The sequence below is a fragment of the Ylistrum balloti genome, unplaced genomic scaffold (genome assembly GCF_031769215.1).
Source record: "Ylistrum balloti isolate Yb309-2 unplaced genomic scaffold, AGI_CSIRO_Ybal_v1 Utg370700, whole genome shotgun sequence".
Taxonomy (NCBI): domain Eukaryota; kingdom Metazoa; phylum Mollusca; class Bivalvia; order Pectinida; family Pectinidae; genus Ylistrum; species Ylistrum balloti.
The window spans coordinates 1,155,208-1,176,333 of record NW_026782420.1 but is presented as its reverse complement, the minus strand read 5'-3'; the positions used below and the strand labels follow the sequence as shown (position 1 = coordinate 1,176,333).

General features: G+C 35.1%; 1 protein-coding gene across 3 annotated transcripts in view; it reads left to right on the top strand.

The window, feature by feature from the left end:
* Positions 1 to 2,539: 2,539 nt before the first annotated feature.
* LOC132557571 (V-type proton ATPase 116 kDa subunit a 1-like) overlaps positions 2,540 to 21,126 on the top strand; it is a 32,216-nt gene continuing 13,629 nt past the window's right edge. For 2 of the 3 annotated variants that reach the window (XM_060222070.1, XM_060222069.1), the window contains exons 1-14: positions 2,540 to 2,695; positions 3,215 to 3,413; positions 3,910 to 3,988; positions 4,121 to 4,218; positions 4,498 to 4,626; positions 7,991 to 8,097; positions 12,207 to 12,333; positions 12,787 to 12,869; positions 13,586 to 13,679; positions 14,903 to 15,115; positions 15,711 to 15,861; positions 17,292 to 17,431; positions 19,398 to 19,546; positions 19,791 to 19,887. In XM_060222070.1, the coding sequence (XP_060078053.1) occupies positions 3,297 to 3,413; positions 3,910 to 3,988; positions 4,121 to 4,218; positions 4,498 to 4,626; positions 7,991 to 8,097; positions 12,207 to 12,333; positions 12,787 to 12,869; positions 13,586 to 13,679; positions 14,903 to 15,115; positions 15,711 to 15,861; positions 17,292 to 17,431; positions 19,398 to 19,546; positions 19,791 to 19,887 (1,584 nt within the window). In that variant the 5' untranslated portion in view covers positions 2,540 to 2,695; positions 3,215 to 3,296. The remainder of the gene's footprint in view (positions 2,696 to 3,214; positions 3,414 to 3,909; positions 3,989 to 4,120; positions 4,219 to 4,497; positions 4,627 to 7,990; positions 8,098 to 12,206; positions 12,334 to 12,786; positions 12,870 to 13,585; positions 13,680 to 14,902; positions 15,116 to 15,710; positions 15,862 to 17,291; positions 17,432 to 19,397; positions 19,547 to 19,790; positions 19,888 to 21,126) is intronic. The other variant, XM_060222071.1, reaches the window with a different exon arrangement.

The window sequence follows — 21,126 nt, the reverse complement described above, 5'->3', positions numbered from 1 at the left end:
TGCATGTGTGATCTGTAGGTGTGATCTGTACGTGTGGTCTGTACGTGTGATATGTGAGCATGGTATGTACGTGCGATCTGTAGGTGTGAGCTGCACGTATGATTTGTATGTGTGCTTTGTAGGTATGAGCTGCACGTGTGATCTGTAGATGTGATATGTAGGTGCGATATGTGGGTATGATATGGACGTGCGATCTGTAGGTGTGAGCTGCACGTATGATTTGTATGTGTGCTTTGTAGGTATGAGCTGCACGTGTGATCTGTAGATGTGATATGTAGGTGCGATATGTAGGTATGATATGGACGTGCGATCTGTAGGTGTGCTTTGTAGATATGAGCTGCATGTGTGATTTATTGGTGTGATCTGCATTTGTGATCTGTAGGTGTAATTTGTGAATGTAAACTGTAGGTGCGATCTGTAGGTGTGAACTACTCACGTGATCTGTAGGTGTTATCTGTAGGTATGATCTGCACATGTGACCTGTACCTGTGATCTGTATGTGGGATATATACGTGTGATCTGCAGGTTTGAGTTGTATATGTGATCTGTATGTATGGTATGTAAGTGTGAACTACACTTGTGATGTGTAGGCGTGATCTGTATATGTGAGCTGCTCGTGTGATATGTAGGTGGGATATGTACGTGTGATCTGTAGGTATAAAATGCACGTGTGATCTGTAGGTGTGAGGTGCATGTGTGGTTTGTAGGTGTAATATGTAGGTATGAGTTGCACGTGTAATCTGTAGGTGTGACCTGCATGTGTGAACTGTAGGTGTGATCTCCACTTATGATCTGCAGTTGTGATATGTAGGTGTAAACTGTAGGTGCGATCTGTAGGTGTGACATATGTGGTCTGTACGTGTGATCTGTAGATGTGAGCTGCAAGTGTGATTTGTAGATGAAATCTGTCTGTTTTTATTCTGTATGTGTGATTTGTAGGTATGAGCTGCATATGAGATCTATTCATGTGATTAGTTGGTATGAGCTGCACGTGTGATATGTAGGTGTGATATGTAGGTATGATCTGTAGGTATGAGCTGCACATGTGATCAGTAGCTGTGAAGTACACGTGTGATCTGTAGGTATGAGCTGCACATGTGATCAGTAGCTGTTAAGTACACGTTTGATCTGTAGGTGTGATATGTAGGTATGATCTGTAGGTATGAGCTGCACATGTGATCAGTAGCTGTGAAGTACACGTGTGATCTGTAGGTATGAGCTGCACATGTGATCTGTAGCTGTGAAGTCCACGTGTGATCTGTAGGTGTGATAAATAGGTATGATCTGTAGGTATGAGCTGCACATGTGATCAGTAGGTGTAATCTGTAGGTGTAATTTGTACGTGTGATCTGTAGCTGTGAAGTACACGTGTGATCTGTAGGTGTGATCTATAGGTATGAGCTGCATGTGTGATCTGTAGGTGTGATCTGTAGGTGTGATATATAGGTATGAGCTGCATGTGTGATCTGTAGGTGTGATCTGTAGGTGTGATATATAGGTATGATCTGTAGGTTTGAGCTGCACATGTGATCAGTAGGTGTGGTTTGTAGGTGTGTTGAGTACCTGTGATATGTAGGTGTTTTACTTGTGTGACCATTCAATTACAAACTAAACGATGAAGATGTTGAATTCAGATAAATTCCAATAGTAGCTATAGAAAGAATATCAAAGTTGTAGTATCGGTAGTTTTGTCGTAATTACCACTCGGACACATTATCTCTTCAAAGTTGAAACCGCAACGCATCATGTGTATACTCTAGTTATAACACTAATTACAATGTTGATTCCATAGTTTGATTTCATACTTTCCATTATAATATAATGTATGTATACTATATACTATGCGTGTACTCTAGATACATGCATAGAGGTATATGCATGTACTTTAAAAAAATACAAAGTTAATTTCATTACATATGTATGATGTAATGTTTCTATACTACGTACCATGCGTGTACTCTACTATTGTGAACTAATATGCTCTATAACCTGATACCTTGTATGTGTATTGTCTAGTATGTAATCGTGTATATTTATTCTAAATGTTTTGTATTATATGCTTCATTTCTTTTGTACTCTTCATTTTGGTGGCAATATAGAGGATACTAATAAAGTGAACCATGCAGTGAATTAAGACGTTATCATTAAGTTATGATTAAGTATATGTACCAAAGACCATACAAACACACGGACTGTACAGTGTCCCCGATCATCCATAACATATTAGTGCTGATTTTCTCATAAATAAAGTCTGAATATTTCTGTTGTCTTGTATTTTAAACTAAGAACTAGAATAACCAGAGACGTACAGTTAAAATCAATTTATACGTCTCTCTTAGAACTAGATATCGCGGGCACGGACTACATCTATATTTTATATCAGTTGTGTGATTATTTTATCTATACCGATTGTCTTTCTGTATTGGGTAAGTCGACATTTGTATTTGGCACACCTCGCTACATTTACTAACAAGAGTTATTTCCCTTATGTGGAAATCTTTGTTCTCGGTGGTGACGTTGTGTCATATGATAATACATGGAAGTAGATATTGATCGCTGTGATATTGTTTCATAAATTATGGCGATTTATGCGAGACTGCGGTGGTGCTAGAGCAGCAGATAGGTCATGCCAATGACATTCGTGTTTAATTAAGAAAGTGACCAAACGTTTTATCCAAATGCCAGTGGAGTAAATGTGAGTATGAAGACCTGTTTCTAACGTAACATTGATAAGCCGGCACGTTGTAACGTTGACGGGTTGAATCAGGTTGATGGCCTAAGGCCATATTCAGACGTGTCGTTCTCCATTGTAATGGGTAATGTGGTTTCTTCATTTTTTTGCGTTAACTTTATTTCTTTCATTAATGGCAGTGCAACATGTATCTTGATTTTTTTCAGTTTCGCGGCTGTGATAATCGACATTGACATGGTGATCGGATAATATCACATATGCCTGATTATCATATATATCCATGCACGGAGTACATATTCTTTTTATTCTGAAATATCGTCAGTTCCTTAATCTTCATTTTAAAATTTTGAATGGTAATATTTTTATTCCTGCGAAATCGCAACATCGGAAATTTCATTGTGATATTCTTTCGTATATGTATTCAAATTTGTGTTCAGCTTCATCAATTGCCATGTAATCATAATCATGGATCTATTTATGTATATTTTAAAAACATTTTCTAATTATTAAAACTTTTTACAGATATCAACATCAGACTGAACCATTTGTTTTAAACCTGATATTTGGACCAGACCGATTGAGAGCGACAAATTAACCGATAAAGATGGGGTCCATGTTCCGTAGTGAAGAGATGACACTGTGTCAGCTATTCCTCCAGTCTGAGGCATCTTATGCATGTGTATCTGAGCTGGGAGAGCTGGGTCTAGTCCAGTTCCGAGATGTGAGTTTGCTGACCAGTCAGTGTGAAGTGACATTGTACTGCTCAAACCAGATCTTTCCAAAAAAATACTCCTGTAACTTGTGAAAAGTAATTAATTTCACAAAGTGTTTTGGTATTACCCCATTTATCATGGTAGGGTTGTCATGGTATTAGAAAGGTTGACAATTGTGCTTCAATTCTACATTTTGTAAAATTGTACACAGATCAGTCTCTGGAGAAGGCTTTTATAGACCTTAACTGTCATCAGATTCCTCTCATATATGAGATCTTTATATTGAAATATTGTGAAATGAAATCTGGATATGTAACATAAAGGACACGATTGAGTTCATACAATTTACAGAGAAATTAATACTTGTGTTTAGAAAGTCTGTTTCATATGTACTTATGCTTTTAATGTTTACAGGAAATTGATAAAACTAAAAATCAACAGTGAATTTATCTTTACATCACATCTGATTTATTTGACTACTTATGTTTCTGCTTGTATTTTCAGTTAAATCCAGATGTAAATGCTTTTCAAAGGAAGTTTGTTAATGAAGTAAGACGCTGTGATGAAATGGAAAGAAAACTAAGTAAGTATGAATGTAATCAGTGTGTATTGTTAGTATAAAACCTCATTAATACTTTAGAAGTATGTTGGCCATCAGTATACTGAAAACATTGAAATTTTAGGAAATGAAAACACTTTCATTTTTCCCTTTCAGGATTTTTGGAGAAGGAAATAAAGAAAGATGGCATCCCTATGTTGGATACGGGTGATAACCCAGATGCTCCGGCCCCTCGGGAGATGATAGACTTGGAAGTGAGATATTATCTACTGTAGCAAAGTTCATCCAAATTTTAAATACTTTAACAGTACTATATTTCAACAAAATTCAATTTGATAAAAGGAAGGGATCATACTGGACAAAGGTTTGCATTGTTCAAACCAGATAAAGATATGGAGTGTTCAGATGAGGTTAAAGTAAGACAGAGGTATAGGTAGTCACATTAATGTGTGCTCTTTTAGATTATTTTACAGGTATTTAATTAGCGGTTGTAAAATAATATGATATTAATAGAACTTGGCTTGGGGTTGTAGGCTACCTTTGAGAAGCTGGAGAATGAGATGAAGGAGGTCAACGCTAATTCAGAGGCCCTGAAACGGAACTTTCTGGAACTTACTGAACTCAAGCACATCCTCAGGAAAACACAGACGTTCTTTGATGAGGTAAACGCAGACCTCTAATAACTTGTCAAGTTTTATCATCTGGCTTTGTGTAAAAGAAAAGTTCTTTATGTAAGAATTCATATCTGTTTGTATTTCAATTTCAGATCAAAAGTAATGTTTTTTTTACTCAATTGGATATCTGTTAAATTTTTTTAAATGTGCAAAGCCAATTACACAGCCTATGCATCTTATTTTTGTATTTAAACAGATATAAGGGTTGTATTTGTATGTAGGGATGATATTTTAAGGGATTGAGGGTTGGGTTTTTGTTTCTTTTATCCTTGAAGTTATTTCTGTTAACCTCTCCAGCCTTTAGTGTGAGGACTGCACTTGGATTTTTATTATGAACATTAGTAAATGTATTTACAAATAGCATGATATGATATATTATTTCAAAGATACATTTTATCAAATTATTTAAAATGCATATAAATATTTCAAATCTACAGGATGTTTGTTTTTCATGTTTATAAAGTCATTAATGAATAGAAGTAGTGTGAACTCACTTTACCTGCTATACCTATATTCAGCTATAAATATATAAAAACATGCAAAGTATCGTACAACATGAAATTAACTGAGGCAACTAGGATAGCTAAAACTCTAATAGATCACTGAATAATAATGTAGAGATATTTTGTGTTTATGTCTTACTTTTGGGCATTCTATGTTAATTTTTAAGTTTTGAATTTGAAAAAAATCTGTAGCCACAGTCAAAATCGTAATGTTTCCCCGTAGATAATTTTGCTATTCAACTAAAATAAGAATTAAAAAATGAATAAAAGAACCGTAAAATAAAACCCTGGTTGCAAAATTAATTCTATGATGTACATTTTGAAATAAAAAATAAATTCTAAAAATTCCAGTGCATTCTCTAGGTCTTTGTCCCATTGTAACAGTATGTTTTCTCATTGTGCATGGATGGTTAGTATTTTGACTATATATACAAGCATCAAGCTGTCTTCATATTCATTAATTGATTTATTGATTTAACAGATTTTATATCTGTTATTACAGCCTCTTGGCTTTTCAGCCTCTTGGCCATTTATCTGCACTGCCACTCAGCTTCTTGGGCTCTCAACTTCTAGCCTCAAAGCCTCTTAGCTTCTTGGCCTCTCAGTCTTCCAGCCTCTCAGCCTCTTAGCTTCTTGGCCTTTCAGTCTCTCAGTCACTTGTCATCTTTGTCTTTCTACTGCTCGGCCACTCAGCCTACTAGGCCTCTTGTCTGCTAAGCCTTTTAGTCTCTCGGCCTCTGAGCCTTTGAGCTTCTTGGCCTCAAAGCCTCTAGGCATCTCAGCCTCTTGGCCTCATGGCCTTTCAGTCTTCCAGCCTTTCAGCCTCTCTGCCTCTCATCAATTCAACCTTTTGGCCTCTCTGCTTTTATCCTCTCAGCCTCTTGACCTCTTAGGCTTTCAGCCTTTCAGGAGATTAGTTGATATGGAATTGGTAGTTGCTATAAGACACAGCTTTGCATGAAAGATGGTATTGCTTGCTAGCACACTATGGTTTGTTGTGTATCTGTTATAACACCTTTTTATTTCATATCAACACAGTTTTGTGGTTATATTTACATCTGAATTTTATTTTATCTAAATATAAATCAGATGATAAAAAGACGCTACCCCAGTATTTGTTACAAGGTTTTGTGAAACAGATCATGTTTCACTGTCTGGTTTGTGTGGTTGTCACTTTATTACTTAATCACATGAGTATTTACAACAGATAAAGTTCTATATTTTTCATGCCCTGTCTTAAAATGGGTGTATAAAGCATTGGGCATGTCTGTCCAACCTGTCGCAGTGCATCCTGTCCTATCCCACCTTGATTCAATGAAAGCACCTAGCATCTTCATTCTTTGATATAATTTTGCAAAATTTATACAAAGATCAATTATAAGTGTACTTGGCACATCATTGTGTTTCAGGGGCCCAAGGTCAATTCCTAGGTCACTCGTGCTATATATAGAAAATCATCAACTGATTCAATTTAAACACTTAGCGTCTTCATCTTTTAATGGAATTGAGTCAAATTTCATTGATAGGAGGAGGGGATAGGTCTTGCATACATTTTCTTATCTATTATTCAATACAGAACAAAGAAGATGGAGAAAAATAAAGCAACAGCCTTTTATTTGTCACATATTGTTTCAAGTTGTATATGTGAATTTGGAATATGATACCTTATATAAGAAATACAAGATACAAGTAGGATACTGAAATGTTATAATTCTGTACACAAACTCTCTCATTCATCAAGTATGTACCTGGTATACAAGTTTTTAAACTTAGGATGTAAATGTGATACATGATAATGGTGTCATTCCGTTCAGCAGAGAACTCAAATATTTCAGTCAGTAATTTGTATTAGGATACCACTTCAGATTTTCTGAATATGTAGATATCAATTTGTAATGTGTGTTTAATTCAGTTAGAATTTTGCATGTGACATTGTATTTATGGAAGTTTGTGCCTTACAGTGTTTAATGGTTGAAACAGTATATAGATGGTGGTAACATCTCTCCAGATAGCAGAAATTTGGAGTGTAAATCAATTCAAGTTTCAATCTCCCATTCTGTATTCTGACCTTTTGACCCTTTGTTAATTTTTGATGGCAAATTGTCCAGAGCATGTCAATTTTGTTAATGTTCCAGCTATAAAATAAAATTTAACAGTACACTGTAAGTATCCTGGCTCAGACTGAGGCTGCAATAGGATTACATTATCACTGAACTGCTTTGACCGTTGGGGAACTAATCACTGGGGAACTAATCACAGGGGAACTAATCACGGGGTCTTGTCTTGTTAAGTTCAATATACATTTAGATTATGATACTTAGCCTAGATACAACAGAGCTAGAGTACAGTGTCACTAACAAACAGCACAGCAGCTTGTCTTTTCTATTTTCACTCAGTCAAGTAATTTATCTCCTCTATCAAATTTTTTTTGTGAAAAATAAAGAGAAAAAAAAAGGAAAAAATTTCTATTGTCAGATAAAAGCAAATACATCTGTGGACAAAGTAATAATCCAATCCTGTGTGTTCAGTCATAGTTATAATGTCAAGATGACAGCTTCACCTATAGGTTGAAATGATAAATCTACTAGTTAGTTAATTGTTCAGTATTATAGAAGATATTGCCACACCATCAACAGATGTACTGTTATCATTATTGTGTCTAGTTTGCCAGTGAATGCTTAGCCACAAAGAAAGTACAAGTGATCTCTGTACTGGAATCAATATGGCATTTAGTTTGTTGTGTGTTTTTGTTTTTTTCAGTTTGTTGTGTGATTTTGTAGTATTTATTTTTTGCTTGTTTTTGTGAGGGAGGGGTGATTTTATTTTGTTATGTATCCTTATTTGACCAGGCTGAACTTCATCACTCTCAGGCCTTACATGACCCGGCTCTCACAGAGGAGAACCTAGGACTACTAGGAGAGGAGGCTCAGCGTACTGGACAAGCTCTCAGACTTGGGTAAGGCCTCCTCAATGGCTAATGTATCATTTTGCCTTGGTCATAAATATCATAGGAGGATTTACTGAGGTTATAGTTAACCAGCAATAAGCCCATATACATGTACATTGTGTGTAAATACATCTATTGCAGTTCTACAAAAACCAAACTGACCAACCTCTTGTTTTGAATGAGAGGCTCTGTTAGTGTTACTCTTTGACCACTATCTACAGTAAGTAGTGAGGTAGGATGATGCAGTCTCTGACCACTATCTACAGTAAGTAGTGAGGTAGGATGATGAAGTCTCTGACCACTATCTACAGTAAGTAGTGAGGTAGGATGATGCAGTCTCTGACCACTATCTACAGTAAGTAGTGAGGTAGGATGATGCAGTCTCTGACCACTATCTACAGTAAGTAGTGAGGTAGGATGATGTAGTCTCTGACCACTATCTACAGTAAGTAGTGAGGTAGGATGATGTAGTCTCTGACCACTATCTACAGTAAGTAGTGAGGTAGGATGATGAAGTCTCTGACCACTATCTACAGTAAGTAGTGAGGTAGGATGATGAAGTCTCTGACCACTATCTACAGTAAGTAGTGAGGTAGGATGATGTAGTCTCTGACCACTATCTACAGTAAGTAGTGAGGTAGGATGATGAAGTCTCTGACCACTATCTACAGTAAGTAGTGAGGTAGGATGATGTATTGACCACTATCTACAGTAAGTAGTGAGGTAGGATGATGAAGTCTCTGACCACTATCTACAGTAAGTAGTGAGGTAGGATGATGTAGTCTCTGACCACTATCTACAGTAAGTAGTGAGGTAGGATGATGAAGTCTCTGACCACTATCTACAGTAAGTAGTGAGGTAGGATGATGCAGTCTCTGACCACTGTCTACAGTAAGTAGTGAGGTAGGATGATGTAGTCTCTGACCACTATCTACAGTAAGTAGTGAGGTAGGATGATGTAGTCTCTGACCACTATCTACAGTAAGTAGTGAGGTAGGATGATGTAGTCTCTGACCACTATCTACAGTAAGTAGTGAGGTAGGATGATGTATTGACCACTATCTACAGTAAGTAGTGAGGTAGGATGATGTAGTTTCTGATGATTGAAAGGATATTAAGAAAGGAAATGGCCTTGTACTACAAAATGAAGATTTCATTAGTCATATTTACAGCAGTTCCTTCTATTACATACTGAAGATCCCATGAGTCATATTTACAGCGGTCTATTACATATTGAAGATCCCATGAGTCATATTTACAGCGGTCTATTACATACTGAAGATCCCATGAGTCATATTTACAGCGGTCTATTACATACTGAAGATCCCATGCGTCATATTTACAGCGGTCTATTACATACTGAAGATCTCATGAGTCATATTTACAGCAGTCTATTACATACTGAAGATCTCATGACAGGGGTCGAAATTAACTGTTTTAGGCACTAGCAATGGTTGCTAGTGCCTAAAATTTCCACTAGCAAAAATGATGAACAAACTAGCAATTTTTTGGTGAATAGGTTTGACTTTTATTTACTGTTATATTGAGTTTTTCAGGAACTGAGTGATATTGGAAAAGTTATCCAAGACATTGGATAAGAATGGCTGATTGCTACCTGTATCAACATTTTAAATCTATATAACTTTGAATTTATCAGTTTTCTTTTTTTCATGTATGAGCTACATCTAATCTGACTGTCATATGATCAGATCCATTTATAAATGTAACTGTACCCAAATTTATATTATTTAAAAAATTGTTCACATTAACGATCATTTCAATAAATTATTATCAAGACAACTATCTTCCGTGTTCTCGGCAGTCATTGCGCCATACTGTATTAACAACATCGTTACTAGATGATTTGTTGTATCCTAGAATAATATTCAATTCTTTTTCTCATTTCCGTACTGTTTTTAACGTGGTCGTATATGCACGTTGTTGTGGCGGTGATTTTATATCAGCAGCGTCAGGAGAAACGCTCTCCGATTTCGACGATTTTTTTTCAGAAGGGCCAGGCTGTGGCTGTTGACTATTGTCTTGGTCATCGCAAGCACTGTCAGATGCTTTCCTTTTGAAAAAGTTTGTTATCATAGCTGATATGTCGCGTTTCACATGATGAGCAGACAGAAATTGTAGAGTTTTCCAAGACAACTTTTTATTCGGTTTACACATAACTATCAAGGGAAAAACTGGAGGAATTCCGAATGTATTGATAATCTATGTCACTTTAGCGTTTGTAACCTATTTACTCATTTAAAGGCAGACGGAGAAAGGCATTTTGTGGCAGATGTTCCGTCAAAAATAGTGATTAGGTATAGTTCATTTGCACTCGCAAAATTTTGCTAGTTCATTATTTTCCAGCTAGCAATTACCAGATTTTAGCTGGAATTTTGCTAGTTGTATATAGTTAATTTCGAACCCTGTCATGAGTCATATTCACAGCAGTTCCTTCTATTACATACTGAAGATCCCATGAGTCATATTTACAACGGTTCCTTCTATTACATACTGAAGATCTCATGAGTCATACTTATAGCAGTCTATTACATACTGAAGATCCCATGAGTCATACTTATAGCAGTCTATTACATACTGAAGATCTCATGAGTCATACTTATAGCAGTCTATTACATACTAAAGATCCCATGTCATATTTACAGCGGTCTGTTTCATACACATGGTCCCATGAGTCATATTTACAGTAGTCTGTTACATACTGAAGATCCCATAGGTCATATTTACAGCAGTTCCTTCTATTACATACTAAAGATCCCATGTGTCATATTTACAGCGGTCTGTTACATACTGAAGATCCCATGAGTCATATTTACAGCAGTCTGTTATATACTGAAGATCTCATGAGTCATATTTACAATGGTTTCTTCTATTACATACTGAAGATCTCATGAGTCATATTTACAGCAGTCTATTACATACTGAAGATCTCATGAGTCATATTTACAACGGTTTCTTCTATTACATACTGAAGATCTCATGGGTCATATTTACAGCAGTCTATTACATACTGAAGATCCCATGAGTCATATTTACAACGGTTTCTTTTATTACATACTGAAGATCTCATGAGTCATATTTACAGCAGTTCCTTCTATTACATACTGAAGATCCCATGAGTCATATTTACAGCGGTCTATTACATACTGAAGATCCCATGAGTCATATTTACAGCGGTCTATTACATACTGAAGATCTCATGAGTCATATCTACAGCAGTCTATTACATACTGAAGATCTCATGAGTCATATTTACAACGGTTTCTTCTATTACATACCGAAGATCTCATGAGTCATATTTACAGCTGTCTATTACATACTGCAGATCTCATGAGTCATATTTACAGCAGTCTGTTACATACTGAAGATCTCATGAGTCATATTTACAGCAGTCTATTACATACACAGGGTCCCATGAGTCATATTTACAGCAGTCTGTTTCATACACATTGTCTCTTGAGTCATATTTACAGTAGTCTATTACATACTGAAGATCTCATGAGTCATATTTACAGCAGTCTGTTACATACACAGGGTCCCATGAGTTATATTTACAGCAGTCTGTTACATACACAGGGTCACATGAGTCATATTTACAGCAGTCTGTTACATACACAAGGTCCCATGAGTCATATTTACAGCAGTCTGTTACATACACAGGGTCCCATGAGTCATATTTACAGCAGTCTGTTACATACACAGGGTCCCATGAGTCATATTTACAGCAGTCTGTTACATACACAGGGTCCCATGAGTCATATTTACAGCAGTCTGTTACATACACAGGGTCCCATGAGTCATATTTACAACAGTCTGTTACATACACAGGGTCCCATGAGTCATATTTACAGCAGTCTGTTACATACACAGGGTCCCATGAGTCATATTTACAGCAGTCTGTTACATACACAGGGTCCCATGAGTCATATTTACGGCAGTCTGTTACATACACAGGGTCCCATGAGTCATACTTATAGCATTCCTCTAATTGACTTATGTTTATTATTAAATTATATTATTTAGAATTCTGAAACTTTTCAAGTGGCTTACTGGAGGTTTGTTGAGATATAAGTTTGTTATATATTGATGTCTACTGTTAGGTTTGTGGCTGGTGTTATTCTACGAGAGAGGATCCCAGCGTTTGAGCGTATGTTGTGGCGAGTGTGCCGGGGAAATGTGTTTTTGCGACAAGCTGAAATTGACAACCCTCTGGAGGACCCAGTCACGGTATGTGCTGTCTATTTAAAGTTTAAAGGAAAGGGGAGTGAGGTATATAGAATCTTTGTCTGCCCTGTTGCATCCCATTCTGGATGAAAATTATGTCTTCAGAACCATATTTGGTTATATTTACCCCATAGTAATGTCGAAACATCAAGATCAGATTCAGGTTTATACAGGATCTGAGCTATTCATGTCCTGTAGAGATATTCTCTAGTTTTTGTAATTCTTTTAAAAACATGCAAATAACTGTATACTGTAAGTCCAGCATAGTCTAATTGAAAACCAGGTCATAGGTATCAGACGAAATTAGAAAAATGTGTAACAGGATGAATTGGAAAATGGTTATCTGGAAAGTGTAAGTCATGAATTAATCAATTAGTCTGTATGTTATCATACTGCTGTTTTCTGAATGTTCACTTTTGTAGGCCTTACTGTCATTTATTTGTCATTCTTTTGTAGGGGGACCAAGTAGACAAATCTGTATTTATTATCTTCTTCCAAGGGGAACAACTGAAATCTCGAGTTAAGAAGATCTGTGAAGGGTAAGTTGACTGCTGTCCATGTATATTTTAGTCTATTTTCAAGATACAGTGTGCCAAAGTATTAACTTCATAGTATGTTGCTTAATATTAACCCTGAATGCAGGTTTGTCTCATGTACACAAGTTAACCTTCTGTACAAACACAAGTTAACCTTATATACTGACCAAGTTAACCTTCTGTACAAACACAAATTTACCTTCTATACTGACTGAGTTAACCTCATGTACTAACACAAGTTAACCATATATACTAACACAAGTTAACCTTATATACTGACCAAGTTAACCTTCTGTACAAACACAAATTTACCTTCTATACAAACATAAGTTAACCTTATATACTGACCAAGTTAACCTTCTGTACAAACACAAGTTAACCATATATACTAACACAAGTTAACATTCTGTACAAACACAAATTAACCTTCTGTACAAACACAAGTTAACCATATATACTAACACAAGTTAACCTTCTGTACAAACACAAATTAATCTTCTGTTCAAACACAAGTTAACCTTATATACTGACTGAGTTAACCTCATGTACTAACACAAGTTGACCTCATTTATTAACACTAGTTAACCTCATGTACTAGCATAAGTAAATGTCATATATTAACAGAGGTTATTCTTGTGTACTTATGCAGGTTAATTTCATGTAATAACAATAGCTAACCTCTGGTAATATTATTTTCAAATGAATGTGTATGTCTACAGATTCCGAGCCACTTTATACCCATGTCCAGAAACACCAGCGGAGAGGAGAGAAATGGCTATTGGTGTAATGACCCGTATAGAAGATCTGAATACAGTAAGTATTCTGTAGACTGTAGTGTAACTATCAGGATTATGTATATCTGGAATCTATATTCAAGGATTATGTTGACACAACTGTATACAGTTGAAACTCGTCTCGAAATCGCTTGAGTTGAAATTCCGTTTGAGTCAAAATAGTTTTCATGTCCAGATTTTAACCCATCATCTGATGATGGTGGGCTATTCAAATCACTCTGCCTCCGTGGTCCATGATTCGTCTATCTGTAAACAATTTTTGTTATTGCTATTTCTTGATAAGTACTGGATGGATCTTTCTCTTATTGCACATATAGGTTCCTTAGTTCCTAGTTGTACCAATTTGAATTTGGGACTGATCAGAAAAAAACAAAATGGCTGTCAGAGAGACATCTTAGATTTTGACTTTGAAAGTTTGTTATCATTATTTGATGAGAACTTCTCTTTAGATCTTTCTCAAATTTCATGTTTAGGTTCCTTTAGGTCCCTAGTTGCCTGTTTGAGTTTGGGACTGATGAGAAAAACAAAATGGCCGATAGGCAGCCATCGTGGATTTTATGTATAATATATAAAATATATAATGTAAATGTGCTTTGTCAGCAAGGGTATTCATTCAACCGTAACTCAACGTTAGGAAACTGATATCATCAATCTCATTTATACACTTCGTTTGAATCGAAATTTGGATAAGTCAAAATATTTTCTACTGTCCTTTGAATATCGTGATAACCGTTTTGACTGGATATACAAATAAATAAAAAAGGCTAGCAGATCAATGCTTCTTGATGTGATATTTTAGATGTTCTATTTTAAGATTAATTTTAAATGACCAGTGTTTTTACCTGATGTATTTTACTTTGGAAATTCATTCCCATATTGAATGGTATTCAGTATCAGAAATTCATTCCCATATTGAATGGTAATCAGTATCAGAAATTCATTCCCATATTGAATGGTAATCAGTATCAGAAATTCATTCCCATATTGAATGGTAATCAGTATCAGAAATTCATTCCCATATTGAATGGTAATCAGTACATATTGAATGGTAATCAGATCAATTCATTCCCATATTGAATGGTAATCAGAAATTCATTCCCATATTGAATGGTAATCAGTATCAGAAATTCATTCCCATATTGAATGGTAATCAGTATCAGAAATTCAGCACACATTAGTGTTGTCTATTAAGTGCCAATACTTAACAGTAATTAGTACATGTTTAAGATTCTGTTTCTTTAGGTTCTGAGTCAGACCCAGGACCACAGACATCGTGTGTTGGTTGCTGCAGCACGTAACATAAAGGTTTGGTTTATCAAAGTTAGAAAAATCAAAGCCATCTACCACACCCTCAACATGTTCAATCTGGACGTCACTCAGAAATGTCTCATCGCAGAGTGTTGGTGTCCTGTTGGTGACCTTGACCGCATTCAGCAGGCACTTCGGAGAGGCACGGTAAGATAGATTTTATCATCATGACTTTTTAGTTAAGGTACTAAAATACAAGCTGTATACCAGGGAAAACTAAGAAAAAGGTCCTACATTTTGGTGTCTTAATTCTTCTGTCTTAATTCTTCTGTCTTAATTTTTCTGTCTTAATTCTTCTGTCTTAATTTCATGACCAAGATTTACTATGTTCTTGATTTTTATAAATAAAAGGAAGTTCACTTCAAAAGATTATATTTACATGTACTTCCCCCTTCCCAAAAGTTTGTGTGACTGGCTAGTCTGTAAAATGAGATGTTAGTTGAAAAATAGTCATGATGATCATGTGATCCAATATTTGTGGTCATTGTGATCATGTTATCCTATATCTGGGGTCATTGTGATCATGTGATCCTATATCTGGGGTCATTGTGATCATGTGATCTTATATCTGGGGTCATTGTGATCATGTGATCCTATATCTGGGGTCATTGTGATCATGTGATCCTATATCTGGGGTCATTGCGATCATGTGATCCTATATCTTGGGTCATTATAATCCTGTGACTGATGAGGATGTTGACTAAGGGGAACATTAAAGTAAACTAGAATGATTATTTTACAGGAAAGAAGTGGCAGCTCGGTGCCATCGATTCTCAACCGTATGATGACCAAACAGGTCCCTCCAACTTACAACCGCACCAATAAGTTCACTCAGGCCTTCCAAAACATTGTTGATGCCTATGGTGTGGCTAGTTACAGAGAGGTCAATCCAGGTAAGTGTTCATAGACTGATTTATATAACTCATTGTCTTCTATATTCTGTCTGTGTTACAGGACTGATTTATATAACTCATTGTCTTCTATATTCTGTCTGTGTTACTGGACTGATTTATATAACTCATTGTCTTCTATATTCTGTCTGTGTTACTGGACTGATTTATATAACTCATTGTCTTCTATATTCTGTCTGTGTTACTGGACTGATTTATATAACTCATTGTCTTCTATATTCTGTCTGTGTTACTGGACTGATTTATATAACTCATTGTCTTCTATATTCTGTCTGTGTTACAGGACTGATTTATATAACTCATTGTCTTCTATATTCTGTCTGTGTTAGGACTGATTTATATAACTCATTGTCTTCTATATTCTGTTGGTGTTACTGGACTGATTTATATAAATCATTGTCTTTTATGTTCTGTCTGTGTTACTGGACTGATTTATATAACTCATTGTCTTCTATATTCTGTCTGTGTTACAGGACTGATTTATATAACTCATTGTCTTCTATATTCTGTTGGTGTTACTGGACTGATTTATATAAATCATTGTCTTTTATGTTCTGTCTATGTTTTCATGGATTTGTTTTCTATAATTCATTGTCATTTGTAATCTATGTGTTTGTGAACTGATTTCTATAACTCATTGTCATCTGTATTCTGTCTACTTGTTACTGGACTGATTTCTATAACTCATTGTCATCTGTATTCTGTCTGTGTGATTGAAACAAATGAGCTCCTTTGTTAAACACACCCCAAAACATCCTGTATGACTGTATTTTAAACCTGTAAGAGAAAGTAAGTGATAAGGAATAATTGATTGTGAGTTGCTCTTTGTAGTACTTTACAGTGCTGTGTACTATTATCTCATTACCTAATATCTTCTATGGTTTACCTTACAGCACTGTATATCATCACCTTGTTTCCTAATATCTCTATGGTTTACCTTACAGCACTGTATATCATCACCTTGTTTCCTAATATCTTCTATGGTTTACCTTACAGCACTGTATATCATCACCTTGTTTCCTAATATCTTCTATGGTTTACCTTACAGCACTGTATATCATCACCTTGTTTCCTAATATCTTCTATGGTTTACCTTACAGCACTGTATATCATCACCTTGTTTCCTAATATCTTCTATGGTTTACCTTACAGCACTGTATATCATCACCTTGTTTCCTAATATCTTCTATGGTTTACCTTACAGCACTGTATATCATCACCTTGTTTCCTAATATCTTCTATGGTTTACCTTACAGCACTGTATATCATCACCTTGTTTCCTAATATCTTCTATGGTTTACCTTACAGCACTGTATATCATCACCTTGTTTCCTAATATCTTCTATGGTTTACCTTACAGCACTGTATATCATCACCTTGTTTCCTAATATTTTCTATGGTTTACCTTTCAGCACTGTATACCATCATTTCCTTCCCGTTTCTGTTTGCTGTCATGTTCGGTGACACTGGACATGGAATCATCATGTTCCTGTTCGCACTTGCCCTGGTCCTGAAGGAGAAACAGATACAAGCCAAGAAAATTGATAACGAGGTATTGCTTAATTTATAGCTCACCTAGTCTGAAGGGCCGTTTGAGCTTATGGTGTAAACGTTTTACAGGATTTTGACCAAATTTTGTCAGAAGTATCCCAAGGGAAAAGTTAATCTGACCTCTGTTTAACCACAAGGAGAGGGCCTAATAGGGAAATTATATCAGAAATTGTTTGTCCTAGTAGAAATTCTTTATTAAATTTCATTAATATTACTACAATTGAGCTTGTTTATATATAATTACATTTCAGCAGGCCCCTTGGGCCTCTTTTTGTACTTACTTGGGCTTTTGAGATACATTTCATTAATATTACTACAATTGAGCTTGTTTATATATAATTACATTTCAGCAGTAAAAATTTGTAGTGTTACCACTTATTGCTGTTTAGTAATTAGAGCTTAAAGTTTTCAAGTATCATTTTTCCTTATCTTAAATATTCATTAAGTTATAAATATATTTACTGGTAGATATGTTACACTATTGTTTACAGATCTTTGAGATATTCTTCAGTGTTAGTTATGTTACACTATTGTTTACAGATCTTTGAGATATTCTTCAGTGTTAGTTATGTTACACTATTGTTTACAGATCTTTGAGATATTCTTCAGCGGTAGATACGTTATATTGTTGTTTACAGATCTTTGAGATATTCTTCAGTGTTAGTTATGTTACACTATTGTTTACAGATCTTTGAGATATTCTTCAGTGTTAGTTATGTTACACTGTTGTTTACAGATCTTTGAGATATTCTCCAGTGTTAGTTATGTTACACTGTTGTTTACAGATCTTTGAGATATTCTTCAGCGATAGATACATTATATTGTTGTTTACAGATCTTTGAGATATTCTTCAGCGGTAGATACGTTATATTGTTGTTTACAGATGTGTAGTATGTTACACTATTGTTTACAGATCTTTGATATCTTTGTTTACAGATCTAGATATTCTTCAGTTAGTTATGTTACACTATTGTTTACAGTCTTTGAGATATTCTTCAGTGTTAGTTATGTTATATTGTTGTTTACAGATCTTTGAGATATTCTTCAGCAGATCTTTGAGATATTCTTCAGTGTTAGTTATGTTACACTATTGTTTACAGATCTTTGAGATATTCTTCAGCGGTAGATACGTTATATTGTTGTTTACAGATCTTTGAGATATTCTTCAGTGTTAGTTATGTTACACTATTGTTTACAGATCTTATGAGATTATATTGATTCTTCAGTGTTAGATATATTGTTGTTTACAGATCTTTGAGATATTGTTTACAGATCTTTCTTCAGCGAGATATTCTTCAGCAGATATAGATACGTTATATTGTTGTTTACAGATCTTTGAGATATTCTCCAGTGTTAGTTATGTTACACTGTTGTTTACAGATCTTTGAGATATTCTTCAGCGGTAGATACGTTATATTGTTGTTTACAGATCTTTGAGATATTCTTCAGCGGTAGATACGTTATATTGTTGTTTACAGATCTTTGAGATATTCTTCAGTGTTAGTTATGTTACACTATTGTTTACAGATCTTTGAGATATTCTTCAGCGGTAGATACGTTATATTGTTGTTTACAGATCTTTGAGATATTCTCCAGTGTTAGTTATGTTACACTGTTGTTTACAGATCTTTGAGATATTCTTCAGCGTTATATTGTTGTTTACAGATCTTTGAGATATTCTTCAGCATTAGATACGTTATATTGTTGTTTACAGATCTTTGAGATATTCTTCAGCGGTAGATACGTTATATTGTTGTTTACAGATCTTTGAGATATTCTTCAGCGGTAGATACGTTATATTGTTGTTTACAGATCTTTGAGATTCTTCAGTTACACTTTGAGATTGTTACGTTATATTGTTGTTTACAGATCTTTGAGATATTCTTCAGTGTTAGTTATGTTACACTATTGTTTACAGATCTTTGAGATATTCTTCAGCGGTAGATACGTTATATTGTTGTTTACAGATCTTTGAGATATTCTTCAGCGGTAGATACGTTATATTGTTGATGGGAGCTTTCTCTCTCTACACTGGCCTCCTCTACAATGACTTTTACTCCAAATCAGTCAATATATTTGGCTCTGCGTGGTATCCAATAGACCCTCAAACTAATAAGTAAGTAACACACACTTTAACATAGGTATAGAAAAATCTTATTTCTTATTGTTGATAGTTGACATCAGCTTATTAACCAGCCAATTTAATGAATATAACAATATGTCTGAAAAAGTCCTGTATTAGACAAGTATACTGGACATTTTTCTATTTCTTACTAATGGTAATTGTTTTGAAAGTGTACAGATATTATTCGTCGGATCAGATCAGTTATAAGAGTAACTTTTGTGTGTTCCCTTTGTAGTACCTATACATTGAAGACCTTGAATGGATCAGAAAATCTTGTATTAGATGTCGGGACGAGCTATGTGTCTGGACCCTACCCGTTTGGTCTTGACCCGGTATGTGTACTTCCTAATTTATCTATACCTCGGCAGGCACATATCATTTTACTCGATTATCTCATTTTCTGTACCTTCTCTCTGATATTTCAAGTGCTTTGTTTTTCAGCCAAAGTGGGTTAACAGGATATGTTATTATCGGCTTTGTTTTTCAGCCAAAGTGGGTTAACAGGATATGTTATTATCGGCTTTGTTTTTCAGCCAAAGTGGGTTAACAGGATATGTTATTATCTTAGGTTCTATATTATCACTATGTTTACTATTTCCTGTCTCTGCCTGAACAGTTGGCTGCCACATCAGTAGTTTGTTGATATGAGTTGTAAGATATTGTCATAGTATTCCAATTAGTTGTAAAATAACACCCAGCAAATATTGATTATCTTGATGGTATGAAACACCATCCATCAAACATGATAATTGAAGATGCATAATGAATAGTATTGCAAATCAGACAAAAATCCAAAATGACTTCTGAGTAATTTTTTAAGAGACAAAGAAACTTATACAATATTAAATCTGAGCTCACATCATGAAAGTAATTTTCTATAATTAACTTTTTAGCTCACCTGGGCTGAAAAGTAATTCTATGATTAAATTTTCCTGACCAACCATGGTATTTAGTGGATTAGTTCCGAGTATCATGACTGACAATATTTTTTTAAACCTGTAAGAGATTTCTTCCGGTAAACCAAAAGTCCAAAAAGCATGATCTTTGATGGAATGGTGTTTCAAGGTCAAAGCTCAACAAATTTGATGACATTTACTTAAAATCCAGGTCGATAATTGTCACTGTTTAGAGTTGAGTATACTGTATTGGAAGCTATTTGTTGTGGAAAGTGGTTAAAATCAATGGGATGTGCTCACTTTGACTGCAAATGGTGTACATGTAGATATATTTGTGTTATTTACACAGATTCTATTTCTGATAAACATTGAATATCAGGCTATGCAGGCCAATTGGGCATCTTGTGTATGGTCAGTATCCAATGTCACTATTAACAGGTATGGTCAGTATCCAATGTCACTATTAACAGGTATGGTCAGTATCCAATGTCATTATTAACAGGTATGGTCAGTATTCAACGTCACTATTAACAGGTATGGTCAGTATTCAATGTCACTATTAACAGGTATGGTCAGTGTCCAATGTCACTATTAACAGGTATGGTCAGTATCCAATGTCACTATTAACAAGTATGGTCAGTATCCAATGTCATTATTAACAGGTATGGTCAGTAT